This window comes from Hemicordylus capensis, chromosome 2 (assembly GCF_027244095.1).
Source record: "Hemicordylus capensis ecotype Gifberg chromosome 2, rHemCap1.1.pri, whole genome shotgun sequence".
NCBI lineage: Eukaryota > Metazoa > Chordata > Lepidosauria > Squamata > Cordylidae > Hemicordylus > Hemicordylus capensis.
In genome coordinates, this window is record NC_069658.1 from 181,166,401 (window position 1) to 181,189,895 (window position 23,495).

Here is a 23,495-nt window from a genome sequence, read left to right on the forward strand (position 1 = left end):
CTGTTTGTGCCCTCAAGAACGTGTGTGTGTGTAGGGGGGAATGATGCTTGACTTCCCAGTCAGTGTACATAGGATTGCAGTTTTATTATAAAAGTATATCAGCACAAAGTCAGGTGGTGTGGTTGTGTTTTGAAATAAGGGTCAAGGCTTTCAAACTGAGTCACTTGGCGACAACCCTAGATGGGGAAAACTCTGAAAGAACCACAAGCAAGCACTGGTTTGGTATGCAGGACTGTTTGGATGTTAAATTAACTGCATTGCTCTTTAAGCCATGCTAGGTTACCATGGAAAACCTCTACTGTGAAAAGCCAATATACTAAAAAAGCAGCATGTAATTTCTACAAGTCTCCTTTCCCATATTTTGCAAATCTTTTTGTTGGGTTTGAGAACAACATACCCCCCGCCTCCATCATTTGGGCCGTATATCTTGGAGTGGATTCAGATGACAATTTGGGTTGTCTGTTAATCTGCTACACTATATTACACGTGCCCTTAATGTTCTTCTGCAGCAGAGACATGGGGCCAGGAGAAGGAGAGGAAGGCAGCGAGGGGCCCATTTTAAAATCTCATCTCCGGGCCCGCTCCAACCTTGGTACACCCCTGCAGCAGAGGCCTGTACTTTGCACCAGTGCATTCATTGATTAAGGCAGTAGATCTTTCCTAGCACTTCTGTATGTAGAAGGGACCTGATGTGATCTCTTCAGCCCTTCCTCCAGGGTTGGCTGCAGCTTTCTAGCTTCACGTTGTGGACTGATCCAAGCACAAGTCACTCTCAGGGCTTGTAGCTCAGTGGCAGAGCATCTGCTTTTCAAGCAGAAGATCCCAGGTTTAATCCCCAGTATTTTCAGCTAGGGTTGGAGAAGACTCCCCCCTGAAAACATTAGAGTGCTGCTGCCAGTCAGTGTAGACAACATTGGGCTAGATAGAGCAATAAGGCAGCTTCCTATGTGCCTCTCATGTGTGAAAACAGTCCAAATAGCTTGCGACTCACAGCCTGCAATGAAACTAAGGCTGAGCAGCATGCTCAGGGCACAGCTGCACACAGGGTGCACTAAGATGGAGCTGGTGAACTGCCTACCTAGAAGAATCCTGTAATGCATTGAGAGGGACTAAGGTTGTAGTGCAGACCTTGCAAGAGATAATAAATATTATTAATATTAATATTAATATAATTATTACTATTAATATCACTATTCTCTGTAAACATTGGCTTTGTGTATGTGTGTAGAAGGAAACCATCAACCATAGTATATCAGAATGGGACACAGCACAATCTCAGAGTGACTCACAGTGATATTTAGTTGCTCTCTTGAAGGCATATTCAGGGTCATTAAAGCAGTCCCATCATTCTGGGTAATTGCAGCATTCCTCTCTAGAATATCTTTAGGATTTGTAGTATCGGTGATTTCTGCTACCACAGGGACATGGGGAGCCGGGGAGCCATCAGGGTTGGTGACATAGGCCTAAGACAATTCAAAAGGAAGAGATGGATGTGTATGGAACATAGCAGTCTCTGATGAATCGAATTCTCTGTTCCCACCAGTCCACTTATAACAGAGGTGGAGTCAACAGAACTTCAGTGCTCTTTAGGGGTATCGCTTTGGGCTGAAGATGGCATAAGTGAGCCTGGGACCAGGCCATGGGAGCAAAAGGGACTCAGATTAACATTACCATCAATTCATAGGGCATCCCTGGCTTGAAGTACTTTGAAGTTTTTGTGAAGTGGATCTGATAGGGAGAGGTCACAATGCCAATATCTGTTCTCTCTTTCACCACCATATCACTGCCTGCAGAAAGAAGAGAGTGGACGTGGTAAGAATAAGAAACCAAGGTTTTTTTGTGTTGAGGTATGCTCTGAGAATGCCAATTTTATATGTGTCAGATCCAGCAGTTACAGTAGATGTGGATTTTCCAACTCCCGACCCTCAGTCCAGGGAACTTTTTCATGTCTGTTTTTCTGTGTCTAGAGCTCTGAGCAGCAAATTCTTGTGTTTCCCCTCTCCTCAGACATGTCCAACAATCATTCTCCTACACATTCTTTCCATGTCTTTTTCTAGCCCTGTTCAGATGTATAAAATCGTGTCACGATAGCCATGTACAGTGGGAGGAAGGGGGGGGGGGAATTCCACCCCTGTCTCGTTACTCACTGGCTGCATTTGCACGTATCGTGAAACCACCGTTAAACAGGGCAGAGGTGCGAACTCTGTAACATTCAAATGCGTGCAACCGTGGTTTCATGGCAAAAGCAACCTGAGGTTTGCCTTGTCAAACTCCAATTTGACCCTCTGGTTTGTAATGAGTTTTACCGCCACAACCTGAGGTTTTTCCAGCAGCAGCATTCTGTCCAAACACAGATGGCGCCATAACTGTGGTTTCGTTCACTTTCTGGAGCTGTAATCATAGACAATGGCTCAGGACCACCCAGGACCACGCCTGCTTCATGCCTGTGGCACCTTCTTGCTGGCCACCTCTCCAAGTACTCACCCCGCCCCTCCGTCTCCAATCCTGGTCTTGTGGCGGCAAGCATGACGTGTCCCTTTAGCTAAGCAGGGTCTGCCCTGGTTGCATATGAATGGGAGACTAGAAGTGTGAGCACTGTCAGATATTCCCCTCAGGGGATGAAGCCGCTCTGGGAAGAGCAGAAGGTTCCAAGTTCCCTCCCTGGCAGCATCTCCAAGATCTGGCTGAGAGAGATTCCTGCCTGCAGCCTTGGAGAAGCTGCTGCCAGTCTGTGAAGACAATACTGAGCTAGATAGACCAATGGTCTGACTCAGTATATGGCAGCTTCCTATGTTTCTAATCCAACAAAGCAGTTGCCCACAACAGGGACGCTGCAACGTCCCATCCGAAGCTTGTCATCCTGTCAAATGGCAAAGTCACACAGGGGCATGCCCTCTTCCCACTCTGCCTCTTGCTCCCCACTCCCCACAATCAGGTTGGATGAACATTTATGATGCAATTTATGGTTTGAAAAATTAACCACGGGTCCAGCAATCTCCGGTTTCACATTCTGTGCAAATGTAGCCACTGTCTCTCCCCACTTACAATGGGGCTTGTCTGAAGAGGGACGAGCCCTAAGCGTGATGGTAGATACTTGTGTGATTGCAAGGCTGGATCGATCCAGCCTCACAATCATGGAAGTGCCCATCATCACGCTCAGAGCTCTTTCTTCTTCAGGCAAGCCCTTTTGTAAGCATGAGCGGTGGGGAAAGGAGGTGAGTAACAGGGTGGGGACGGGACTTCTTCCCCCTTCGTAACTCCTAGTTTCTGTATATGATTCACTTGCTTTTTCATATGGAATCAAAATGATCACTCACCTGATTCTGTTATCACTGTAACAGAGACATAGAGGGAGTGACCAACAAGATCAGTGAGATTGCGAAATCGGCTCTGTAACATGGCTCTTGTTAGTGTCGCTTCCCCATCCCCTGCTACAATCTGGGAAGAAAAGAAAAGACAGTTTGGCAGCTACCCATGCTGGGTCCAGAACAAACCAAAATAGTGTGCAAAGAAACCTGTACAAACACACTCAGCTGAATGCATATACTCATCATACCGGAATTCTCATGAGTGAGTCTGGGATGTTTATTTTCTCCTGATCCATTTTCACTCCAAAGAGTACAAAGGCCACACCATCCAGTTTCTTCCCATAGAGGAACCTGGAAGAGCCAACAACCAAAAATAGCCTCTTAAGACAGCAAAAGGAGCATGAATGGGGAAACAGACCAAGAGAAAACTGGGTAGAAGACTGATGATAGGATAATGGACAGATTGTTACGGACTCCAATAAAGGAATAATGCACAACATGCATACTCATCCATGTCCTGCAAAAGCAGGATTCCCTGTGCTTCACACAAGGTAGAAGTAGTAGCTGTGTAGAAGTAAAATAACTGAAGGGCTTCAGCTGGGTGTTCTTTACATAGCAGGCCTTACTGTGAGTTTACTGCGAGGCTTTACTGCGAACTAGAAGTTGTCCCCCAAAACCGACGCAAAAAATGGGTTTTTTAACCCTGAATATAAATTGGGCTACACTCTTAACACACAGTGAAAAACCCAAATTGTGTGTGAAATGCTCCCTGATATCTCACAGGGACTTTGGGGTAAATATGCCCAATATGTGAACGCACACCCTCCGTTCCAGAGGAGATACGAACTAAAGGGCTTTAAAAGCCCTGTGTGGAAAACACTCTGGTTTTCAGATGGTTTTTGTAGTTCTTGCTTCTGTTGCATGATGACTTCATAAATGGCCTGTGTAATGCTTTGTCATGTTTATGTTTTTGCAATCAAGTCTGCATCTGGAACATGGGAGAAGAAAATGCATACACAAGCCCCACTCCCCATGTTTTCAGTGGAATAGCTGCACTTCTAAAGATGATAATTTGGATGAAAAGGGCTGCTTTTCACACCACCTGTGGCATTAATAACATCCACAAATTTATAAAAAAAATCTGCAATAGGCATGTCTTATGAAGATGCTTTCTGTAGGATGGCCTCGTGCCCTTTACATATGCGACCAAGCCTTCAGTCTTATGAAGCACCCAATTCCCCCTCTTAATTCTCTGCTCAGAATGCTCCCCCTACCAGCTCCTTTTCCTTACCAATAAAATAAAATAAATAAAATAAAATCCATTGGGACTTTGTTTGCATGTACTGTAGTTTGCCTCTGAGATGCAACAGATAGGAGCGTTGGTTTCACTTACCGTGAAGGCTTCTTCTGGTTCTTGTTGCCAGGGACATCTCATGGGTTATCCCTTTCCACCAGCTCCGAGACAGGACAGATACTCTGCACAGAAAAAACAGATAACAGCCCGCCCACTCGGGGCTGCTGGGGATAACCCCGCCCCAGTTCTTTCGTCCGAAACTGAGCCGTGAAGAGGATATTCACCCACATGTAAAAAGAGAAACAGTAACATAGAATATCCCAGGTAACCAGAACATGGGAAACAAAAACATATCCAATAAAATGTGTGCATAGACATTGACAGGAAGATAAGAGGTTAGTAAGATATTGATACCTCAACATCCGACAGGAACAGGCAGGACGCACCTACTGGGTGGGTCGAGATGTCCCTGGCAACAAGAACCAGAAGAAGCCTTCACGGTAAGTGAAACCAATGCTCCTTTCTCGGTTCTTGCTGCCAGGGACATCTCACGGGACATACCACAGCTTTGGCCATCCTGGGCGGGAGCGTACCTGCCTATTCCTGTGGGAGGACCTGCTGAAGGACCCTCCTACCAAAAACCGCCTGGACGGTGGCGTGTGTTTCCATCTTATAATGTCTGGTAAAGGTCGTCGGGGCCAACCAGGTAGCCTCTCTGCAAATATCTTGAACTGGTGCGTGAGAAGAGAACGCCGCTGTGGCTGCTGCCGACCTGGTGGAATGTGCTGTAATCCTAGCAGGCGGTGTTTTGTGTTGTGCATTGTAGGCCATCACAATGCATTCCTTTATCCAGCGAGCAATCGAAACCGAAGAGGCGGCAGCTCCCATTGAACGAGCATTGTAGGAAACAAACATAGTGTCTGTAGTGCGCATAGAGGCAGTCCTCTTAATGTAGATCTTCAAGCACCTGCGGACGTCCAGCTTGTGCCAGAGCTTCTCCCCCTCATGGGTAGGGTGAGGGCAGAAAGAGGGAAGGTAAACATCCTGTGACTGATGGAAAACAGACGGGACCTTTGGATGAATAAAAGGATCAGGAATAAGCCTTACCGCCTCTTTCTGAAAGATGCAAAAGGATTTTCCAATTGACAGGGCCCGTAACTCCAAGATTCGTCTGGCCAAGGTTATTGCCACCAGGAAAGCCAACTTATGGGATAGTGTTTTCAGCGGAATGGTTGAGATTGGTTCAAAAGGTGGATGCTGGAGCGCCGTAAGGACCACGTCTAGGTTCCAGGATGGAAACCTATGGACGACCGGAGGAGACATCAAGGTGGCCCCTCTGAGAAATCTTTTCAAATGAGGGTTGGCCTCAGAGGAGGAGAGGGAACGGCCGGATACGAGCCCTATTAAGGATGTTGCTTGGCGCTTCAATGTGTTTGGCTTGAGGCCTTTCTCCAAACCGTCCTGCAGAAACTGCAATAAAAGCTTTATGGTGGCAGTCCCACGGGGAACGGAGTGACGGGAACACCAGCACAGGAATGCCCGCCAGGTAGCTTGGTAAATACGATTGGTTGACGGTCTACGCGAGGCTAAGATTGTCCGTAACACTGCTGGCGAGTAACCAAATTGACTCAGCAATCCCCGTTCAGTTTCTAGGCGGTCAGCCTTAACCAACCCAGATCTAGGTGATGGATTGGACCTTGATAGAGGAGATCGCTGCAGACGGGGAGCTCCCAAGGAGGTTCTGCGGCCAGGTGTACCAGATCCGGAAACCACGGCCGTCTGGGCCAGAACGGCGCGATGAGGATCACTCGGGCCCTCAAGAGGCGAATCCTCCTGATCACCCTGGTCAGTAGGGGCGTTGGCGGATACGCGAACAGGAGACCTCTCGGCCACGGACTTGACAGGGCGTCCACTGCTGTTGCCCCCTTGGAGGGAAATCTGGACATGAACCGCTTTAATTGAGCGTTCTTTGGTGTTGCGAATAAGTCCATGCTTGGGGTGCCCATTCGCTCGGTGATCAGCTGGAATATCTTCGGATTGAGGCTCCATTTCCCCAGGTGGAGATCTTCCCTGCTGAGCCAGTCTGCTACCTGGTTCAGTTTGCCCTTGAGATGATGTGCTGAGAGAGACTTGATGTTCACCTCCGACCATGAGAGGAGTAGCATCGCCTCCTGATGTAAGGACCAGAAACGTGTGCCTCCTTGCCAGATCACATGGGCCTTTGCTGAAGTGTTGTCCGTTCTCACGAGGACATGTTGACCCTGGATCGCCGGCTGGAAAGCTACTAGCGCCAACCGAATGGCTCTTAGCTCCCTCCAATTTATGCTGTGCTGACTTTCACTCTCGTCCCAGCGACCTTGAGTGGAGAAATGGAGGCAGTGGGCCCCCCAGCCCCTGTCGCTTGCGTCTGTAGTGACCAACACCTTTGGAGGGTCCAAGAACTCCCTCCCTCGGAATAGGTTGATCGGGCTCAACCACCAACGCAGCGACTTCCGGAGTTGAACTGGAACGTGCAGCCACAGCTTCCTCTTCCTCGCAATGGACTGCTGATGAGGAAGCAGGAACCATTGCAGGGGGCGTAGGTGGAATCTTGCCCACAGAACCACTTCTATCGTTGCTACCATCAGGCCCAGCAGCCTGGATAGGGACATTAGAAGAATTGATGAAGATGCCAACACTGTCTTTAACTCGGCCGTGATGGTGTTGAACCTGTCCCACGGAAGAAAAAGACGATCCTCTACTGTGTTTATCACCACCCCTAGGTGGCGAAGGTGGTGGCTTGGCTGTAGCAGACTTTTTTGATGATTTATGAGGAAGCCGTGGTGTTCTAGCTCCACTATCATGAGGGCCAGGTCCCGATGAGCTTCCTGTAGACTGCCCGATTTCAGAAGCAAATCGTCTAAGTACGTGAAAAGCCGAACTCCCCGGAGCCGTAAGTGCACCACCAAGGGAGCCAGGACCTTGGTGAACACCCTGGGCGCGGCCGACAGGCCGAAAGGCAATGCGGCGTATTGATAGTGGTGTCCCGCGTACTTGAATCGAAGTAGCCTTCTGCTTTCGGGGTGAATGGGCACATGTAAATACGCCTCCTTCAGGTCGATGGACGAGAGAAAGTCCAAGTGCAGAAGGGCTTCCGAGATTGACCGTAAGGTTTCCATGCGGAAGCATTGCTTCTTGACTGACTTGTTCAAGAATTTTAGGTCTAGGACCGCCCTTTTTGTGCCGTCTTTTTTGGGGACGGTGAATAGAATAGAATAGACGCCCCCTCCCTCCTGGGAAGGGGGAACTGGCTCCACTGCTCCAATCTCTAAGAGATGCCTAATGGCCTGTAACATCTCTGCATGCTTTAGGCGAGATCGAGACCGGGGGGTAGGGATGAACCTGTGGGGGGAAGGAGCGTCCAACTCTATTCTGTAACCTTTCTGTATTACTGATAGAACCCAGGAGTCTGTTACGGAAGACTCCCAGGCGGGAAAGAACTTCATCAGGCGCCCCCCCAGCTGGACTGCTTGGCAGTCATTGTTGGGATTTTTGCTTGGTTTGGGTGGACTGCTGTCTAAAGCCACTTGTCCCTCTATAGGGGGAGTGCTGATGCCCCAAGATCCCCTCTGTTGTCTAGCATCCCTGTACCAGCCTCTGAAAGGCTGGAACCCCTGAAAGGGCTGGAACTGTTGGAAATTTTTCTTAAAGGGATGCCTCTCTGGCTTGCGTAAGGCTGTGGGCATGGTCTTGCGTTTATCGCTCGACTCGACCAGAACGTCCTTTAGGGCTTCTTCCCCAAAAAGCTTAGTGGTGTCATAAGGGATGGCTGTGAGATTGCTCCTCGAGGTGCTATCCACCACCCAATTTTTTAACCACAGATGGCGCCTCCCTAATACTGATGCTGCCGCTACCCGTGAAAAATACCTGATGGAATCAAGAGTGGCGTCAGCTATAAAAGCCTGCGCCTTTTGTATCTTGACTAGTTGTTGTCTAAGCTTGACGTTGTCAGCTGGCGGGTCATTTAACAGCCCATCTAGCCAGAGCAAGGAAGCTCTCGCCACCATGGAGGCTGCCGCCGCTGCTCTGGTCGCATGAGTCGAGTTGTCATGTGTGCGTTTAAACGCCGACTCGGCTTTTTTATCCGCCGGGTCTTTGAGAGTTACCTCACCATCTCTTGGCACCAAGGAATTTGAGACCAACTGCACGATGGGAGCGTCCGTACTGGGCGTTTTAAGAAAATCTGTGACCTCCTTCTGAAAAGAATAAAAATGGTTAGAAATAGCCAAAGGCTTCCTATTTGCCACAGGAAGCCGCCACTCCTGCTTCACCACATCTGTAAATAATTCTGGGAAAGGCAAGAGAATGTCTTTTGGCGTTGCCCTGGGAAAAACCCAGTCCCCTTTCTCATTTGTGGGTTCAGGGGTAGTGGTTTGCTGAAGCCCTATCGTCTTTATAATCCTGGACATGAGGGGGTTGAAATCTTCCGCCATGAACAGCCTTTGAGACACGGATGTAGCATCATTGTCCTCTCCCCCTGACCAATCACTGTCTTCTCTATCTGGTTCCCCAGGGTCCTGAGGTAAGGAACCCGTTCTTGTCCTGGTATCCTCCCCCCCACCCCCCGACATGGGACTTTGTGGGAGATTCCTGTTCGTATTCACCAAAGGTCTGGAATTAAGGGGCCTAGGATAACCAGAGTCCTGGTCGGACATATCCGATGAGTGAGGCTCATTCCTTTTCGGGGGGCCTTTTTCACCTTAGTGTGTTTGGTTTTGGCCTTGGCTTTCTTAGGGGGTGATGGGGAGGAGTCACTAGAGGAATCACTAACTGAAGGCGAAGGATCTCGCTTCCTTCGCTTATGTGCTTTTTTATCCTTCTTTACTGGCGGTCTGACTTAATAAATAGTGTCTATAATGGTGTTCTTAAACCACGCCTGCCAGTCCGGAGGCACTGTTTTGTGAATAGTCAGTAACACTACAGGAGCAGATGGACCTTGGTCTCCCCCACCATCCAAACACTCCCCCAGTACCTCCTTGGAGGAAGACTTTTCGATTGGCGCTCCTGCCGAAAATTGGACATTTTCAGTTAAAATGGCCGCTTCAGCCTCTTTCTGCGCCTTCTTTCCTGGCTCCGCCGCCATTTTGTTTTCTCCCCTTCTCCGGTCGTGAGCTTCGGTGATGGCCCTTATTTCGGCCAAGCACGGGGGCGGATTAGCGAAAGGCCGCCTCGCAAACACGATGCCCTGGGGGGGGGGGGGCTCGCTTCTCTCTGCTGCAGACCGGGCCGCTGATGCACGAGTCTCACGGCCCGAAGGCAGAAGACTCACCGCGGACCCGGGAGTGACCGGCGTGGGCGGCTCCAAGGCATCCGTCACCGTCGCTGAAGCGGTAACGTTCTCTGAGGCCTCTATGGTCCTTGCAGACTCACTCACCCCCGCAACGGCCAGGAACGGCAGGACGGGCGGCTGTTGAAAAGTCACTTGGTGCAGCGCTGGACCGCCGGGACCGCTAGCGTGCAAGTGGAAAAGTGGCGGGGCGAGTTGCAGTGGGACCGCGGCTCCGAATGGTTTGGAGCACGCTGGCCCGAAGCGGCTTTGCCTAGTTCCCCTGGGGACTAGAACTATTTTTCCCCTAAAAGGAAGCTCCATAAAACGGGAGTGGAGAAGAAGGGGAAGGGGGGACAGTGTGACAGACGACACTGGAAAACGCTGAGGAGAAAGGGTCTTTTTTTAAAAAAAAGGAAAAAACACAAGGGGCTAACCTACACCAGGGACACAGAGACTGAAGAAAAGACAGATAGAAAATTTTTGAGAGTAAGATCAGAATACAAACGGAGAAGAAAGAATCTGCTGCCAGAGCTAGGTGAGGACAGAAAGAACTGGGGCGGGGTTATCCCCAGCAGCCCCAAGTGGGCGGGCCGTTATCTGTTTTTTCTATGCAGAGTATCTGTCCTGTCTCGGAGCTGGTGGAAAGGGATAACCCATGAGATGTCCCTGGCAGCAAGAACCGAGAAGAATTGATCAGTAACTCAGGCAATGGAGTTTGCCACTCCCTTTTCTGCCTTCTCACTTTCAGCAGATAGATGTAGGAGGGACCTGGGAGCCAGAGCCTGGAGGTGGCGGTGGCGCTGCTGCTGGCCGTGTGAATGCGCTGCTCCTGGGAGGCAGCCGAAGGTGGCAGCGGTGCTGCAGCTGGTCGTGCATGCCGCTGCCCGCCACCAAAATGCAGGGAAAGTGTGGTCCCGAACAGAACAAACATTTCCTCCTTAAAATGTGGGGCGTCCCGCATAGATTGGGACAGTTGGCAACCCTAGTATGGAACAACAATTATAGCAACTGGCTTTGCATCATTCCCTACAACTTAAATGGACTGAGGAAGGAGTTTCATAGCAGGAGAGGTGCGCCACATGTTGTTCAACTGCACCCTGTTGCACCAGTGCAACACTAGTCTGGAACTCAAGCTCCTAACTTGGCAGAACCAGGTAGCACAGGGATGCGTGACTTTGGTCCTCCAGCTGTTGTTGGACTATCAGCCCTGATTATTAGCCACTGTGGCTGGGAATGATGGGAGTTGTAGTTCAACAGCTAGAGGGCTGAAGTTGTGCATGCATCCTTGAGCTAGCACAACATCCTTGCCCTAGGGCAACATATGTGCACTAATGCAGCATTAGTCTATATGATAGCCACAGGATTTATTTCCAGGTAAAGGTGTTGTAAAGGTAAAGGTGTTGTAAATACAATCACGCAATCATGCTTTGCTTGCTCACTTCTAATTTTTAAAGGCTGCCTTTTTACTCAGGTCTTTGGCATTACTTGGCCTCTGCCATTTAGTTTGGTTCTGTAGCTGTGTTTGTTGGTTTCCCCCTTCTTTTTAAATTTTTTATTACATTTGTATGATTTTGTTTATTGCCCTGGGATCCCTGGATGAAGGGCGATATATAAAAATAATAAACAGCATTGGATATTATAAGGTAATTTGATTTCATACAAATGAAAGCAAGTGTTAATTGTCTCTCTTTCTTCTCACCTTGCAACAATAGAGACTTTGAAATCCCTCTCATCATCAATATAAAAAAACTTCTCTGATGGTTCCACTGTGACTTCAAAGCTTGGCAGCACTGGAGAAAAAAACAGGGGGAAGAGGAGAATATAAACATTCATGGAAGGATAAAAAGGAGATAAGAGCAGCAAATTTCTAAGACATTTTGTTAGCCTAATTTGCAATGCAAATATGAAGGACGAAATTGAGTCTTCTTTGGGAAAGAGTTGGAGAATTAAAGAGGAGATGAAAACTGGGATCAGGCATGGAAACTGCTGAGCAGGGAGGGCGGCTCCTACCATACTCCTTGACATCAAATGGTGCTGAGAAGGACTGCTGGGGGGAGTCTTCATACTTGGCCACAATCTTCCAGGTCCCCAAACTAGAGAAGGAAAATGAAGGAATTCTTCATTGCTTCTATCAACACATTTGTAAAATTAGCATGGGTCCCCACCCCAAGACCTCTTCCCTCCATGGGTGGTATTACTAAGGATACTAAAACAGGGGTGTTCTTTTATGGTCATCCATGGGTAGTAGAGTTAAGGCTGGAACAGAATGCCTGACTCAGAAATCTTAGGACCTAAGTATGAGGAGGTTGAAATTAGTCTTGTTTTTCCTGCCACTGGGTTCAGATCTCTAATTTAAGAGTAAGCCTTCTTTGTTATGAGCCCCACTGTCTACTGAGATCACCTGCGGAGGTCCACCTGCAGATGCCACTGACTTGTCTGGTCCACTGACTTGTCTGGCTCATTCCTATGAGCCTTCTCCATTATCATTCCAGAGCTTTGGAAGGCACTCTCTGCTGATGTAAGAGGCTCCCCATCTCAGACAGTTTTAAAGAAGATGCTTCAACCACATTTGTTCACCCAAGCTTCTAACTAGATTTTAATGTGAATTTGTTTTAAACTGTTTTAATTACGATGCATTTGTTGTAAGCTGCCCAGAGACACAAGTTTGAGTGGTACACAAACATACTAAATAAATAAATATTCATCTATGGAGTTCACTGGGTGGCCTTGGGAAAGTCACTGTCTGTCTGACTAACCTGCATCACAAGGTTGTTGTCAGGCTAATAACATGGAATGCCCATTTGTGTGCCACTTGGAGCTCCTCGGGAGGAAAAACAGAATAAGTGAGCGAGAAAATAAATAATGCTGAAGTGTGTGGGAGCTTTGGGTGCTGCTACTTGAATGTGAAACCAAAGTTACAGGATAGAGGACAGCATCTCTCTATATACAGATTCTCCTAAACATGCCCGTTGCTAACCCCATGTGTGGCAGCTCTCGCGAGAGTTCGCGAGCGTGCTGCTGATTGGCAATGGGGATGGGCAGAAAGAAACTGCTGGCCAGGAGAATGTCCAAGCAGCTGGGGAGGAGAAGCGGTGGCCAGGCCAGCTGGCCACTGAGGGAGGAGAAGCGGCAACCCAGCTGGCCGCCTGCTGAGGGAGCACAAAATGGGGCTGAAGGTGGGGAGCATGAAATGAAGATGGGGGGGGATAGGGAGAACTAGGGGCACAGATGCTCTGCGCCAGGTCAGCTAGTACACATTAATAGGCTTTCTTCCATAACTGCTCTTTCAGTTTATTTTCTGTAGAGATTCACCATATTGTAATAAATTACCTGACAATCTCAGGTAAATGGTAAGGCTGGAAGTTTCTCACATTAGAGGCAAAGATATTCTGGCTGACAATAATGCCTTCTGGTGTCTGGAAGGGGGAAAAACAGAATAACAGAGGTGTGGAAGAGCTGAAAAACACATGCAGTTATACTGAACATTTCGTACATCCATAGCATAAGGATGGTATTGGGTATCATTAGCCTGGGTCCATGTGAGCTGTATGCCGATGAACAACTGACCCATGTGATCAGCACTGCCCTGCTAGTCAGTTCTATGTTGGCTGTGCTCCGATACACAACCAAGCAGCAGGATCCAATGCAGAATCAAATGGGCTCTGTGCTGTGTCTTATTGAATTCAAGATTAGTCCTCCTCCATTTGCACTCCAATCGTCTACCTTGTTGCTTCAGCTCCTGGAGCTCTTCTGTATACCATGGAGCTAATTTTGAAATGGGTCGAAGAGGACGCTTAGGAGTGATAGCATCTACTGCCCTGGTAAGTTCCCTGTTCCAGGTATCCATCAGGGCATTGACAGAATCGCCGGCAGAACCAACTCCAAAACCTTCCAAGGCCCTTTGGAACCCTACTGGATCTAACAGCCTTCTTGGGCGGACCATTCTAATAGGTCCACCACCCCTGCAGGGGTCAGACGTGACTGTGAGACCAACATTAACCAGGAAGTGGTCCATCCATGACAATGGGGAAGCTACAGGAGACCCCACCATTCTAACACTCCCTTGATCCGAGCAAAATACTAAATCCAGTGTGTGACCAGCAACATGTGTAGGTCGTAGGACTAACTGGGATAGGTCCATAGTTGTCATGGTCATTATGAACTCCTGAGCAGCACCAGACAAACCAGTCCCAAAGTGGACGTTGAAATCACCCAGTACCAAAAGCCTGGGCAACTCCAACACCAACTCAGCTACCAGCTCCGTCAGCTCAGTTAGGGAGCCTGTTAGGCAGTGGGATGGGTGATACACCAACAGAATCCCCAATCTATCTAGAGTCCCCAACCTAAGGTACACACACTCATTATAAATCAATTCTCTCACAGGGATCCTGGTAAGGAAGATGTTATTCTTATGGATCACAGCCATTCCACCCCCTGCCCACTTCCCCTAAACTGCTCAGCGACAGAGTACCGTGGAGGAAGAAGTTGGACCCACACATGTTCTCTGGCAGGAAATCTTGCTACTTGAGATACTTTTATGTAGAGAAGCTGGGACTGAGCCAGGGACCTCCCACTTGCAAAGCAGGTGTGCCCACTGATCTTTCCTTGTAGTCACTTTCCCAGATGGATGTCTCTGTAATAATCTTGCATCATCTACTCTCCGTCCTCTTTACATTCATAGTTATCTAGGGGCCTGTTCAGATGAACACAGCTCTGAACAGGCAGTGTTAGGGCTGCACCAAGAGCACACCCACCCTGACGTCACCAGCAGACATTCCAAAATGCTTTTGGTGCATCCTTTGGTCATATGAGAGGGGTCCTTGTCAGAATCATCCCTTTATTCATGCTCCAAACTCCAGGGTTTTGGAGCACGTGTAGAGAAGTGATTCAGGTGGACACTCCTCTCATGCAATTAAAGGATGCTCCGAGAGCGCATTGGCATGTCTGCCGGTGAAGTCAGAGTGGGTGTACTCTTGGTGCATCCGTAACGTTTGTGTGTGTGCAGGGCTGTGTACATCTGAACCAGCCCTAAGTTAGTTTTGCTTAAAATTCTGAACTGTGTACCACTGCTTTCCAAAACCATGGAAATAAATTGTTGCTATCATGCAGTCTAACAAAGCACTCATGCACCAATGTTGCACTGGTGCTACAGGGGAAGGATGATTTTTTTTTAATCTCCCCTTCCCTCTGAAGCCCAATGTGACTCCTGTAAATACATCCCTGAGGGTCATGCAGCCCTCAGGGTCATATTTTTGGGGTCACAGGGGAAACAGGAGATTGATGAAAATCCCCTGTAGCACCAGTGCAGCATTAGGGCTTTGTTAGTTTAGATGTTAGCCACTTTACGTATCAATAAGGCAGAAAGTAAACAAGCAGCCTACACCTCAATAAATTTCTTTTTCCAGTTCTTGATGAAAGGCTTTTAATTTGAGGATGTGGCCCAGGTGGTAGGATTGACCATCGTCACTGCCCCCTCTGGTACTGGCACTGAAAACTGACTCTAACGATTTATGGTAAACTAGCTGACCTGGCACAAAGCATCTGTGCCCCTAGTTCTCCATGTCTCCCCACCCCCCACCGTCACCAGAACTGATCTGACCCCCTGCCCTGTCTTCATTCGTCTCCATCCCTTCAGCCAGTTCGTTTGTTCTCCCCCGACATCCCTTCAGCCAGTTCTGCCACCACTGCTGCTTTCTCTCAGCCAGTCAGCCGCTGCTTTCCTGCATTCTTCTTCCTCTCCCGGCAGCTGCTCAAGAACTCTCGCGAGAGCTGCCACATACAGGATTAGCCACAGGTATATATAGATGCTCATGCAAAGTGCTCCCAAGGAAAGCTGCTGAGAGTTCTTTTCCTTTCCCATCATCACAAATTCTTTTGAAGGGTTCATGGAGCACCAAGAGCCACTGCCTATTTAGGTGGCTATACTACACTCACTCCGTGTACTTTAATATACAGGCACTCTGAGCATGGCTCTCACCTCAACTTCGATGATCACAGTTTTATTTGAACGTTCCAGGTGATGACCCACAGAGAAGATACGATAATGCACTGAGAAGGAAAAGAGTTCCAAAGTGATTTGAGAGCTTCCCAAGCTTCCCATGGTATCTTTATTTTGTCCCACTGTTGCTTCTGGTCAAGTAGGGTTTGGAGGTTTTCAAAACAAAAACATGCTAAACCTACTTACCACAGGCAAAAGTGGGATGAGTATAGACACCGTAAACAAACAGTGATCCCTCTCACAAGCAACCTTCAACTCTTAAGAAAAAAAGAGGATAGATTCCCAAGGAAGTTATCCACTCTACACTCCCTTTGGGGGGTCTTACAGAAGTTTACAGATGGAGCCAGAAGAAGGCATTACCATTCGATCCAGGTGTGTAGATAGTTTTATCTGTCTGGATGAAGATATAGCCACTGTGAAAGGAGACCAGAACCACTTTCTCTAACTGGAAATGAGGGCATCTGGCTCGGACAGTCACATACTGGTTTTGCTTGGAATCCTTCTTCATGTGTTTGACAGGAATCTGTATGGGAAGATCATGGAATAGAGAATGAATTTCTCCTAGCCTACATATTAGCATGGCAAACAGGACCACAGACATTGTAAACTGGGTGCTTCAGAGCAGGACCCTCCCTACAGCATTCTCTGGATACCTCCTCAGCGCCACTTCCTGAGGCAGGAGGCCAATGCATGAGCTGTATTTGTCTTTAAGGTTGTAGCCCATATGCATTTGGCTCTCTGAGCACATATTTGCCAATCCGCTGAACAGCTGGACTTGTGCAGACTTCCATTTGTTTCCCAGTGCACCACACTCCTTCTTCTTATTGGCTTCCAAGGAAAGCGAGGTGGGATAAACATTTTAATGTTTTATTTATTTGTATTGTTATTTTATAGTTGTGAACCACCCTGAGACTTTGGTTTGGGGCGGTATATAAATGTATTAAAAATAAATAAATAAATAAATAAATAGTTTTTTTTTAAAAAAACCAGGCACCTGCAACCTGAGGTGCTTCAGGACTAGTCTGCAAATGCCCCCTTCCCACTGGAACCTGATTTAACAGGCCTGGGGATTATTCAGATTCCAGTTCCAAAATGTTCACAACCCCAGTGTCTCCTGATGCAAGTCAGCAAAAAGCAACTGATGACGATCTGGACCTGTAGATGCTATTCCCTAATTCTGGACAAAGATGACACCACTGCATTGGGATCATCCATGAATATGTGATGTAAATATCAATAAATAGTAGTAGTAGTAGTTATTGATTTGACCGCCCCATAACACATAGTTCTCTGGGCAGCTCACAAATAATGAAGAAATAAAATATAACATACAATTAAAAAACATTAAAACAACCAAAACCAAAATATTTGGTTGGTGCTTCTCTGCCTGAATTGCCCTTGCTTCTGTCCTAGTGCCAGGGTCTGCATGAACTTGACCTGGGAATCTCCTGGTTTCTATGCCGGCCTCCCTCGTAGTAAGCTACTATAGACTTCAGAGTAATGGGGGAAGGGAACACTGCAGTTGCAGAATGTCCAAAAGTTGCTTCCCACCTTATTTTACAATATTACAATGGATCCAGGAACACATCTCTAAGATCATGTAGTTTCAGCCACATGTGGAAGCAAAAAGTGTGAGACCAACTTTGACAAGGGTAGAAATTAACCTAAAGTGCACCACATTCATTGTCAGTATTGCCACTATTATATCCTAAATATAGGTGTTTCTGGCTTATTATTATTATTTCTTGTTTACACAGTCAGACAGGTGTTATTGACTGGTTTGTTTTATCCAGACATCGAGTCCTTCCCAAGGACCTGGGATGCGAGAATTTTATCATTAATACTGTTGGTTATTATAGATATCATTGCAAAATATAGGCTGTTCCCAGTAAAGCTGCTTTTTGTAATTGGCTGATGGTGATTTTTGTGGCCCCTATGGTGTTGAGGTGCTCTTCAAGTTGTTTTGGAATTGCACCTAGGGTGCCAATTACCACTGGGATTATTTTGGTCTTCTTCTGCCACAGCCTTTCAATTTCAGTTTGTAGATCTTTGTATTTGGTGATTTTTTCTATTTCTTTTTCTTCTATTCTGCTATCACCTGGTATTGCTATGTCGATTATTTTGACTTGTTTTTATTTCTTCTCGACTACAGTTATATCTGGTGTATTGTGTGGCAGATGTTTCTCTGTTTGTAGTCGGAAGTCCCATAATATTTTCACATCTTCATTTTCAACTTTTTCAATTTGATGGTCCCACCAATTTTTGGCTACAGATAGCTTGTATTTGTTGCAGATGTTCCAGTGTATCATCCCTGCTACATTGTCATGCCTTTGTTTGTAGTCAGTCTGTGCGATCTTTTTACAACAGCTGATTAGGTGGTCCACTGTTTCATCTGCTTCTTTACAAAGGCGGCACTTGCTGTTTGTTGTGGATTTTTTGACTTTTGCTCTTATTGCATTTGTTCTTAGTGCCTGTTCTTGTGCAGCCAGTATTAAACCCTCTGTTTCTTTCTTCAAGTTGCCATTCTTAAGCCATTGCCAGGTCTTGGTGATGTCTGATTTCACACTTATATTGTGCAAATATTGACCATGCAGGGGCTTATTTTTCCATTTTTCTGCTTGGTTCTTGACTTGTTCTTTCTTGTAGGCCTGCTTTGTTTCATTGGTGTTGAATAGTTTCTCATTATTGACCATTTGAAGTGCATCTTCTTTACTGTCCTTTATATATTCTGCAAGGCCTCTTTTCTCCTCCTCTACTGTTTGATGGACTTGTATCATTCCTCTTCCACCTGAGCTGCAAGGGAAGTATAGCCTATCTACATCACTGCAGAGCATGATTGACGGTCATTATTTTCCTGGTCTTACGATCTAGAGTCTCTAGCTCTGTCTGGGTCCAGTCTATTATTCCTGCAGTGTATCTGATAACAGGTATAGCCCAAGTGTTTATGGCAAGTATGGTGTTCCCGCCATTGAGTTTGGACTTGAGGATTTTTCTAACTCTCCTGATGTATTCACTTCCCATTTTTCTTTTAACTTCAGCGTGTGCAATGTTATCAGCCTGGAGAATGCCCAAGTATTTGTAATGTTCTTTCTCTTTCAGGTTCTTGATCTTGCTTCCATTGGGCACTTCTATTCCTTCTGTTTTTCTTATTTTCCCTCTGTTCATTATTAATGCAGCACACTTGTCTAGTCCAAATTCCATTGCTATATCGCTACTGAATATACGGACAGTGTTTAGCAGTGATTCGATTTCTGATTGGGACTTTCCATACAACTTCAGATCGTCCAAGTACAGCAAATGGTTGATTTTACTTGATTTTTTAGATGTTTGGTATCTGAGGCCTGTTTTGTTTAGTATTTGTGAAAGTGGAGTCATGGCGATTACAAACAACAGAGGGGATAGTGAGTCCCCTTGGAAAATACCTCTTCTAATGCTAACCTGTCCAAGTGTCTCGCCATTGATTGTTAACTGTGTACTCCACATGCTCATTGCTTTTTAAATAAATATCTGAATGTTTTTGCTGACATCAGTTGCTGCTAAACATTTTAGTATCCATGTGTGAGGCAATGAGTCGAAGGCTTTCTTGTAGTCAATCCATGCAACACTTAGATTGGTTTTTCTTCTCTTGCAATTTTCTAAAATCATTTTGTCAATCAGCAGCTGGTCTTTTGTGCCTCTGGTGTTCGGGCAATTTCCTTTCTGTTCAACTGGAAGCTGTTTGTTAGTTAATAAGTGTTGCATTACTTCATCTGCTGTTATTCCAGTTAATAATTTGAACATGGTTGGCAGGCAGGTAATCGGTCTATAATTACTTGGAACTGCACCTTTTGCTGTGTCTTTCATGATGAGATGAGTTTTCCCAGTTGTTAGCCATTGTTCAATATCACCTCCTTGCAAAATGTGATTGAACTGTTTTGATAGTTGTTTATGAAGGCTTGTTAAGTGTTTAAGCCAAAAGCCATGCAGTTCACTGTCGCCTGGTGCAGTCCAATTTTTAATTTTCTTTGCTCTTTCACTTATTAATTCTGGTGTTATTAGATCTTGCATTTGTTGGTTACATTTTTCGACCTCTTTCATCCAGCCTGCTTTTTTATTATAATCTATTGGATTGTCCCATAATTTCCCCCAGAATCGCACTGTTTCTTCTTTGTTTGGTGTTTCTATGTTTCTTGCAGTTTCTCCTTCTATGCTTTGGTAGAAACGTCTCTGATTTGACTGGAATTGGAGATTCTGCCTGTGTTTTGTCATTCTGGCTTCGTAACTGCTAATCTTCTTTGACACTGCTGTTATTTGCTGCTTTATTATTTCCAGGACTTCTCTAATTTTCCTTGAATCTAGGTGGTATTTTTGGATCAGATACTGTTTGGTGTTTTCGTTCTTCAGCTTCTTGTCTTTCATATCTTTCAATTTACTAGCATCTGATCTAAGCCTGGAGATTTTATTTTCTAATCTAATCTTCCATTTAGGTGATATACCGTATTTTATGGACTATAAGACTCACTTTTTTCCTCGAAAAATATCCGCCAAAATTCAGGTGCGTCTTATATGTTTTAACAGTTTAATATGCTAAAACTCTGAAAAACTGGATTAAAATTAAGGTGCGTCTTATAGTCCGTAGCGTCTTATAGTCCGTAAAATACGGTACTACTTTCTTTTTTGACAGGTCCACTGATCTTATATCCGAGCTCTTGTGTTGTTATTTTTGCTGCACTGTACATTAGTTGGTTTGTTTCTTGCAAATTGAATCTGAACTGAGTGCAACACTGACATCTTTTAATGCCTGAGCAAGTTGTCTTTTGGCAACTGTTTTTAGAGCTGGAAGTCGAACCCTGGCGGTTGTTTGGTTCATGTGCTCAGTTATTTTTTGCTTTAGTTCTTGTTGCTTTTCTGTTAAACAGCATTCAGGTTTTTGAGGTGAAGGCAAAGGGGAGGTTGCCTGGTTTTGAATTTGAAACAGTTCAGCAACAGTGGCATCCTCTATTTCCAACACCTCCTCCTCCACCTGCGCCTGAGCAACTTCTTCAGTTGGTGGTAATTCTTCTTCCATATCTTGAGCCTGTGTTGCTCTTTCCAGTTCTTCCAGCTCAACTTCTGTGAATACTTTATTTCTTATTATGAATCTTCTCTGGTCTGTGAGCTTTTGTTCTGTTATTTCTGTATCTGGATGCTTCTCTTTCCAAATTTGGTACATTCTTTTTAAATAATCTCTTCTAGTTGGACTAGACTTGTAATAGCAGATCATTATTTCCTTGTTGGCGTTTTCTGTATTTTTTTTTGGTTAAGCGACGTTTCTTCCAGTAACCTTGCAGTCTCCAGCCCTGGTTGCTCAACTGAAGATCCTGAGTCCTGTTGCCCACTTGCCACCAGATGTCCAGGGACTCCAGCACCTGGCACGGTCCTTGTTGACCCGTGCAACGACTGATCCGGTATAGATTGATTAAAGTTACGTCTCACCATATTGTTGATGGGAGAGGCACTCTTCGTCTGGCTCCTCTGGTGAGACCTGTCCACCTCTGGCATAGCTCTCACCTTCCTCAGAGCACGCAAGCCCCACAACCACGCCAAGGTAGTGCTATTATTATTATTATTTATTCGATTTCTATACTGTCTTTCCAAAAATGGCTCAGGGCGGTTTACATAGAGAAATAATACATAAAGGGCTCACAATCTAACCTTTGACATCTGATTACCAGTTAACTTAGTTGACTTGTATGCACAGGTCACCAAAATGTGTTTGATTAAGCTCTGAAACTGGTCTGCTCTGGAGCACCCATCAATCTGGTACTCATTTCATTCAAGTCAATTGCTGACCATAATTAAGTTACATTTTCTTTTGATTTTCAAGATTTTGCCCTTTCTTTCTCTCTGTTTCACAGGGTTTTTTCTTTTTAGATGCTAAACATCTCAAACTGACTCCCTGGTTTTTGGCTTTTGGGGTTCCTTTTATGATCATAACCACACACAAACCTTTATGGAAGGGGTCACCATCATGCCATTTTCTCTGTTCAAGGTAGCTGTGACCTCAAATAAAGTGTTCTTCTGCTGTGGGAAATCATGGACAGTGACAGTGACCACTGTTTGGGAGTTGAGTCCATGAGCCTCTATCACAACCTTCTCTTCACTCTCTACCCGCAGAACATTAGGGGTGATGAGGGAGTAGCTGTGAAGGAGAAAGGTTTCCTCATTAAGTTTCTTTGCTTTAGAAATATCAGCCCACACTTTTATGCTGCATCTCCAGATGGTCTTGCTATAGAAAAGTCAAGGAACACAAAACACTCTCTAGGCAGAGCTCACATTCATCCCAGTCAAAGGGCAAGACAGATTGAGGGGAAAGAGGTAAGACACATTTTAAGGATCTCATGGAAGGGTGCTAGAACATAGTCAGCAACTAATTTCCCCCCTGACTTGGGAGATATTTTGAATTAAGCAAGGGCTTACATCAACTGCCCTGTGAGGGAGAAGCAAGAAGAGACGGAGGGAAGCAGGTGAAGTCATCAAATGCCTTTTCCTGCTCCTGTTGGACTGTTTCCATGCCCACCCCACCCCACCCCACCCCAACCATTGAACACCAATTTCCCTGTGAAGAAGTAGCAGAAGCTCTTCTGCTTTTACTGTAGTGAAAAGCCCTATGCAGATGTTAAAGAAAGGATGCTGTACTCGAGTACAACACCTAAAACAGGGCTGGAAGTCTCCCAGCATTTATCTGAAGAGGCAAATACTGTGTCTATGAATGTGGCCATTTCTGTATGGCACCCCAGCCTCTTTCTTCAGACAAATGCTGGTGTATCCATGAACGCTGCAGAAATGGGGGTGAATGACAGGGCCAAGGATTTCTGGCCCTATTTTAGATGCTGTACGTGATGAGTACAATGTCTTTTATTAGCCTACTTTCCTTAAGGAAAGTAAGCTTAGGAGTTCACCCAGCTTTCTCTGTGTGTGTGTCCTTGTCCATGTGTCAACTTCACAATCCCTGGACCGATTTGAACCAAATCTGGTACTTATGTAGAGGCACATAGGGAAACCTCAATGTTATAGTTTGTGATGATGTCACCCACCCCAATTCAAGATGGTGGACATGTGAATGTCTGAGATGCAAATGGGCTAACTTGTAGACTGCCAAACCAATTTGAACCAAATTTGGTACAGTTGAAGGGACAAATAGGGACACCTCAATGGCGCAGTTTGTGATGATCTCATCCACCCCAATTCAGGATGGCAGATGCATGAATATTTGAGGCGCAAGTGGAACCGATTTGAATACAATTTGTTACAGTTATAGGGAGACATCAATGGCATAGTTTGGGATGATGTCATCCACCCAATTCAAGATGTCAGATGCGTGAATGTTTGAGACAGAAGTTTTCTATTAAGATTATAGTGAAAGGAATAGGCACATTAGTTCTTACCAGAACGTCTTGTTTAATGTCTGAATAGGGCTTTAATGTTATGTATTTTATTTTAATGTCATTGTTTGCTGTCTTTTGAGAATGGTATTCTTAAAACTCAACATAGGAAACTGCCGTATACTGAGTCAGACCACTGGTCTATGTAGCTCAGTATTGTCTTCACAGACTGGCAGTGGCTTCT

At 45.9% G+C, this 23,495-nt stretch overlaps 1 protein-coding gene across 5 annotated transcripts in view; it reads right to left on the reverse strand.

The window, feature by feature from the left end:
- LOC128347948 (complement C3-like) overlaps positions 1-23,495 on the reverse strand; it is a 136,900-nt gene that overhangs the window by 95,372 nt on the left and 18,033 nt on the right. For all 5 annotated transcript variants that reach the window (XR_008317844.1, XM_053303318.1, XM_053303317.1 and 2 more), the window contains exons 2-11: positions 21,876-22,068; positions 16,269-16,431; positions 15,888-15,958; positions 13,241-13,326; positions 11,921-12,003; positions 11,610-11,700; positions 3,557-3,659; positions 3,318-3,438; positions 1,672-1,787; positions 1,290-1,463 (exon numbers count right to left, since the gene is read on the reverse strand). Coding sequence is in view for 4 of the 5 variants with exons in the window: in XM_053303318.1 (XP_053159293.1) it covers positions 1,290-1,463; positions 1,672-1,787; positions 3,318-3,438; positions 3,557-3,659; positions 11,610-11,700; positions 11,921-12,003; positions 13,241-13,326; positions 15,888-15,958; positions 16,269-16,431; positions 21,876-22,068 (1,201 nt within the window). In the remaining variant the exon portion in view is untranslated. The remainder of the gene's footprint in view (positions 1-1,289; positions 1,464-1,671; positions 1,788-3,317; positions 3,439-3,556; positions 3,660-11,609; positions 11,701-11,920; positions 12,004-13,240; positions 13,327-15,887; positions 15,959-16,268; positions 16,432-21,875; positions 22,069-23,495) is intronic.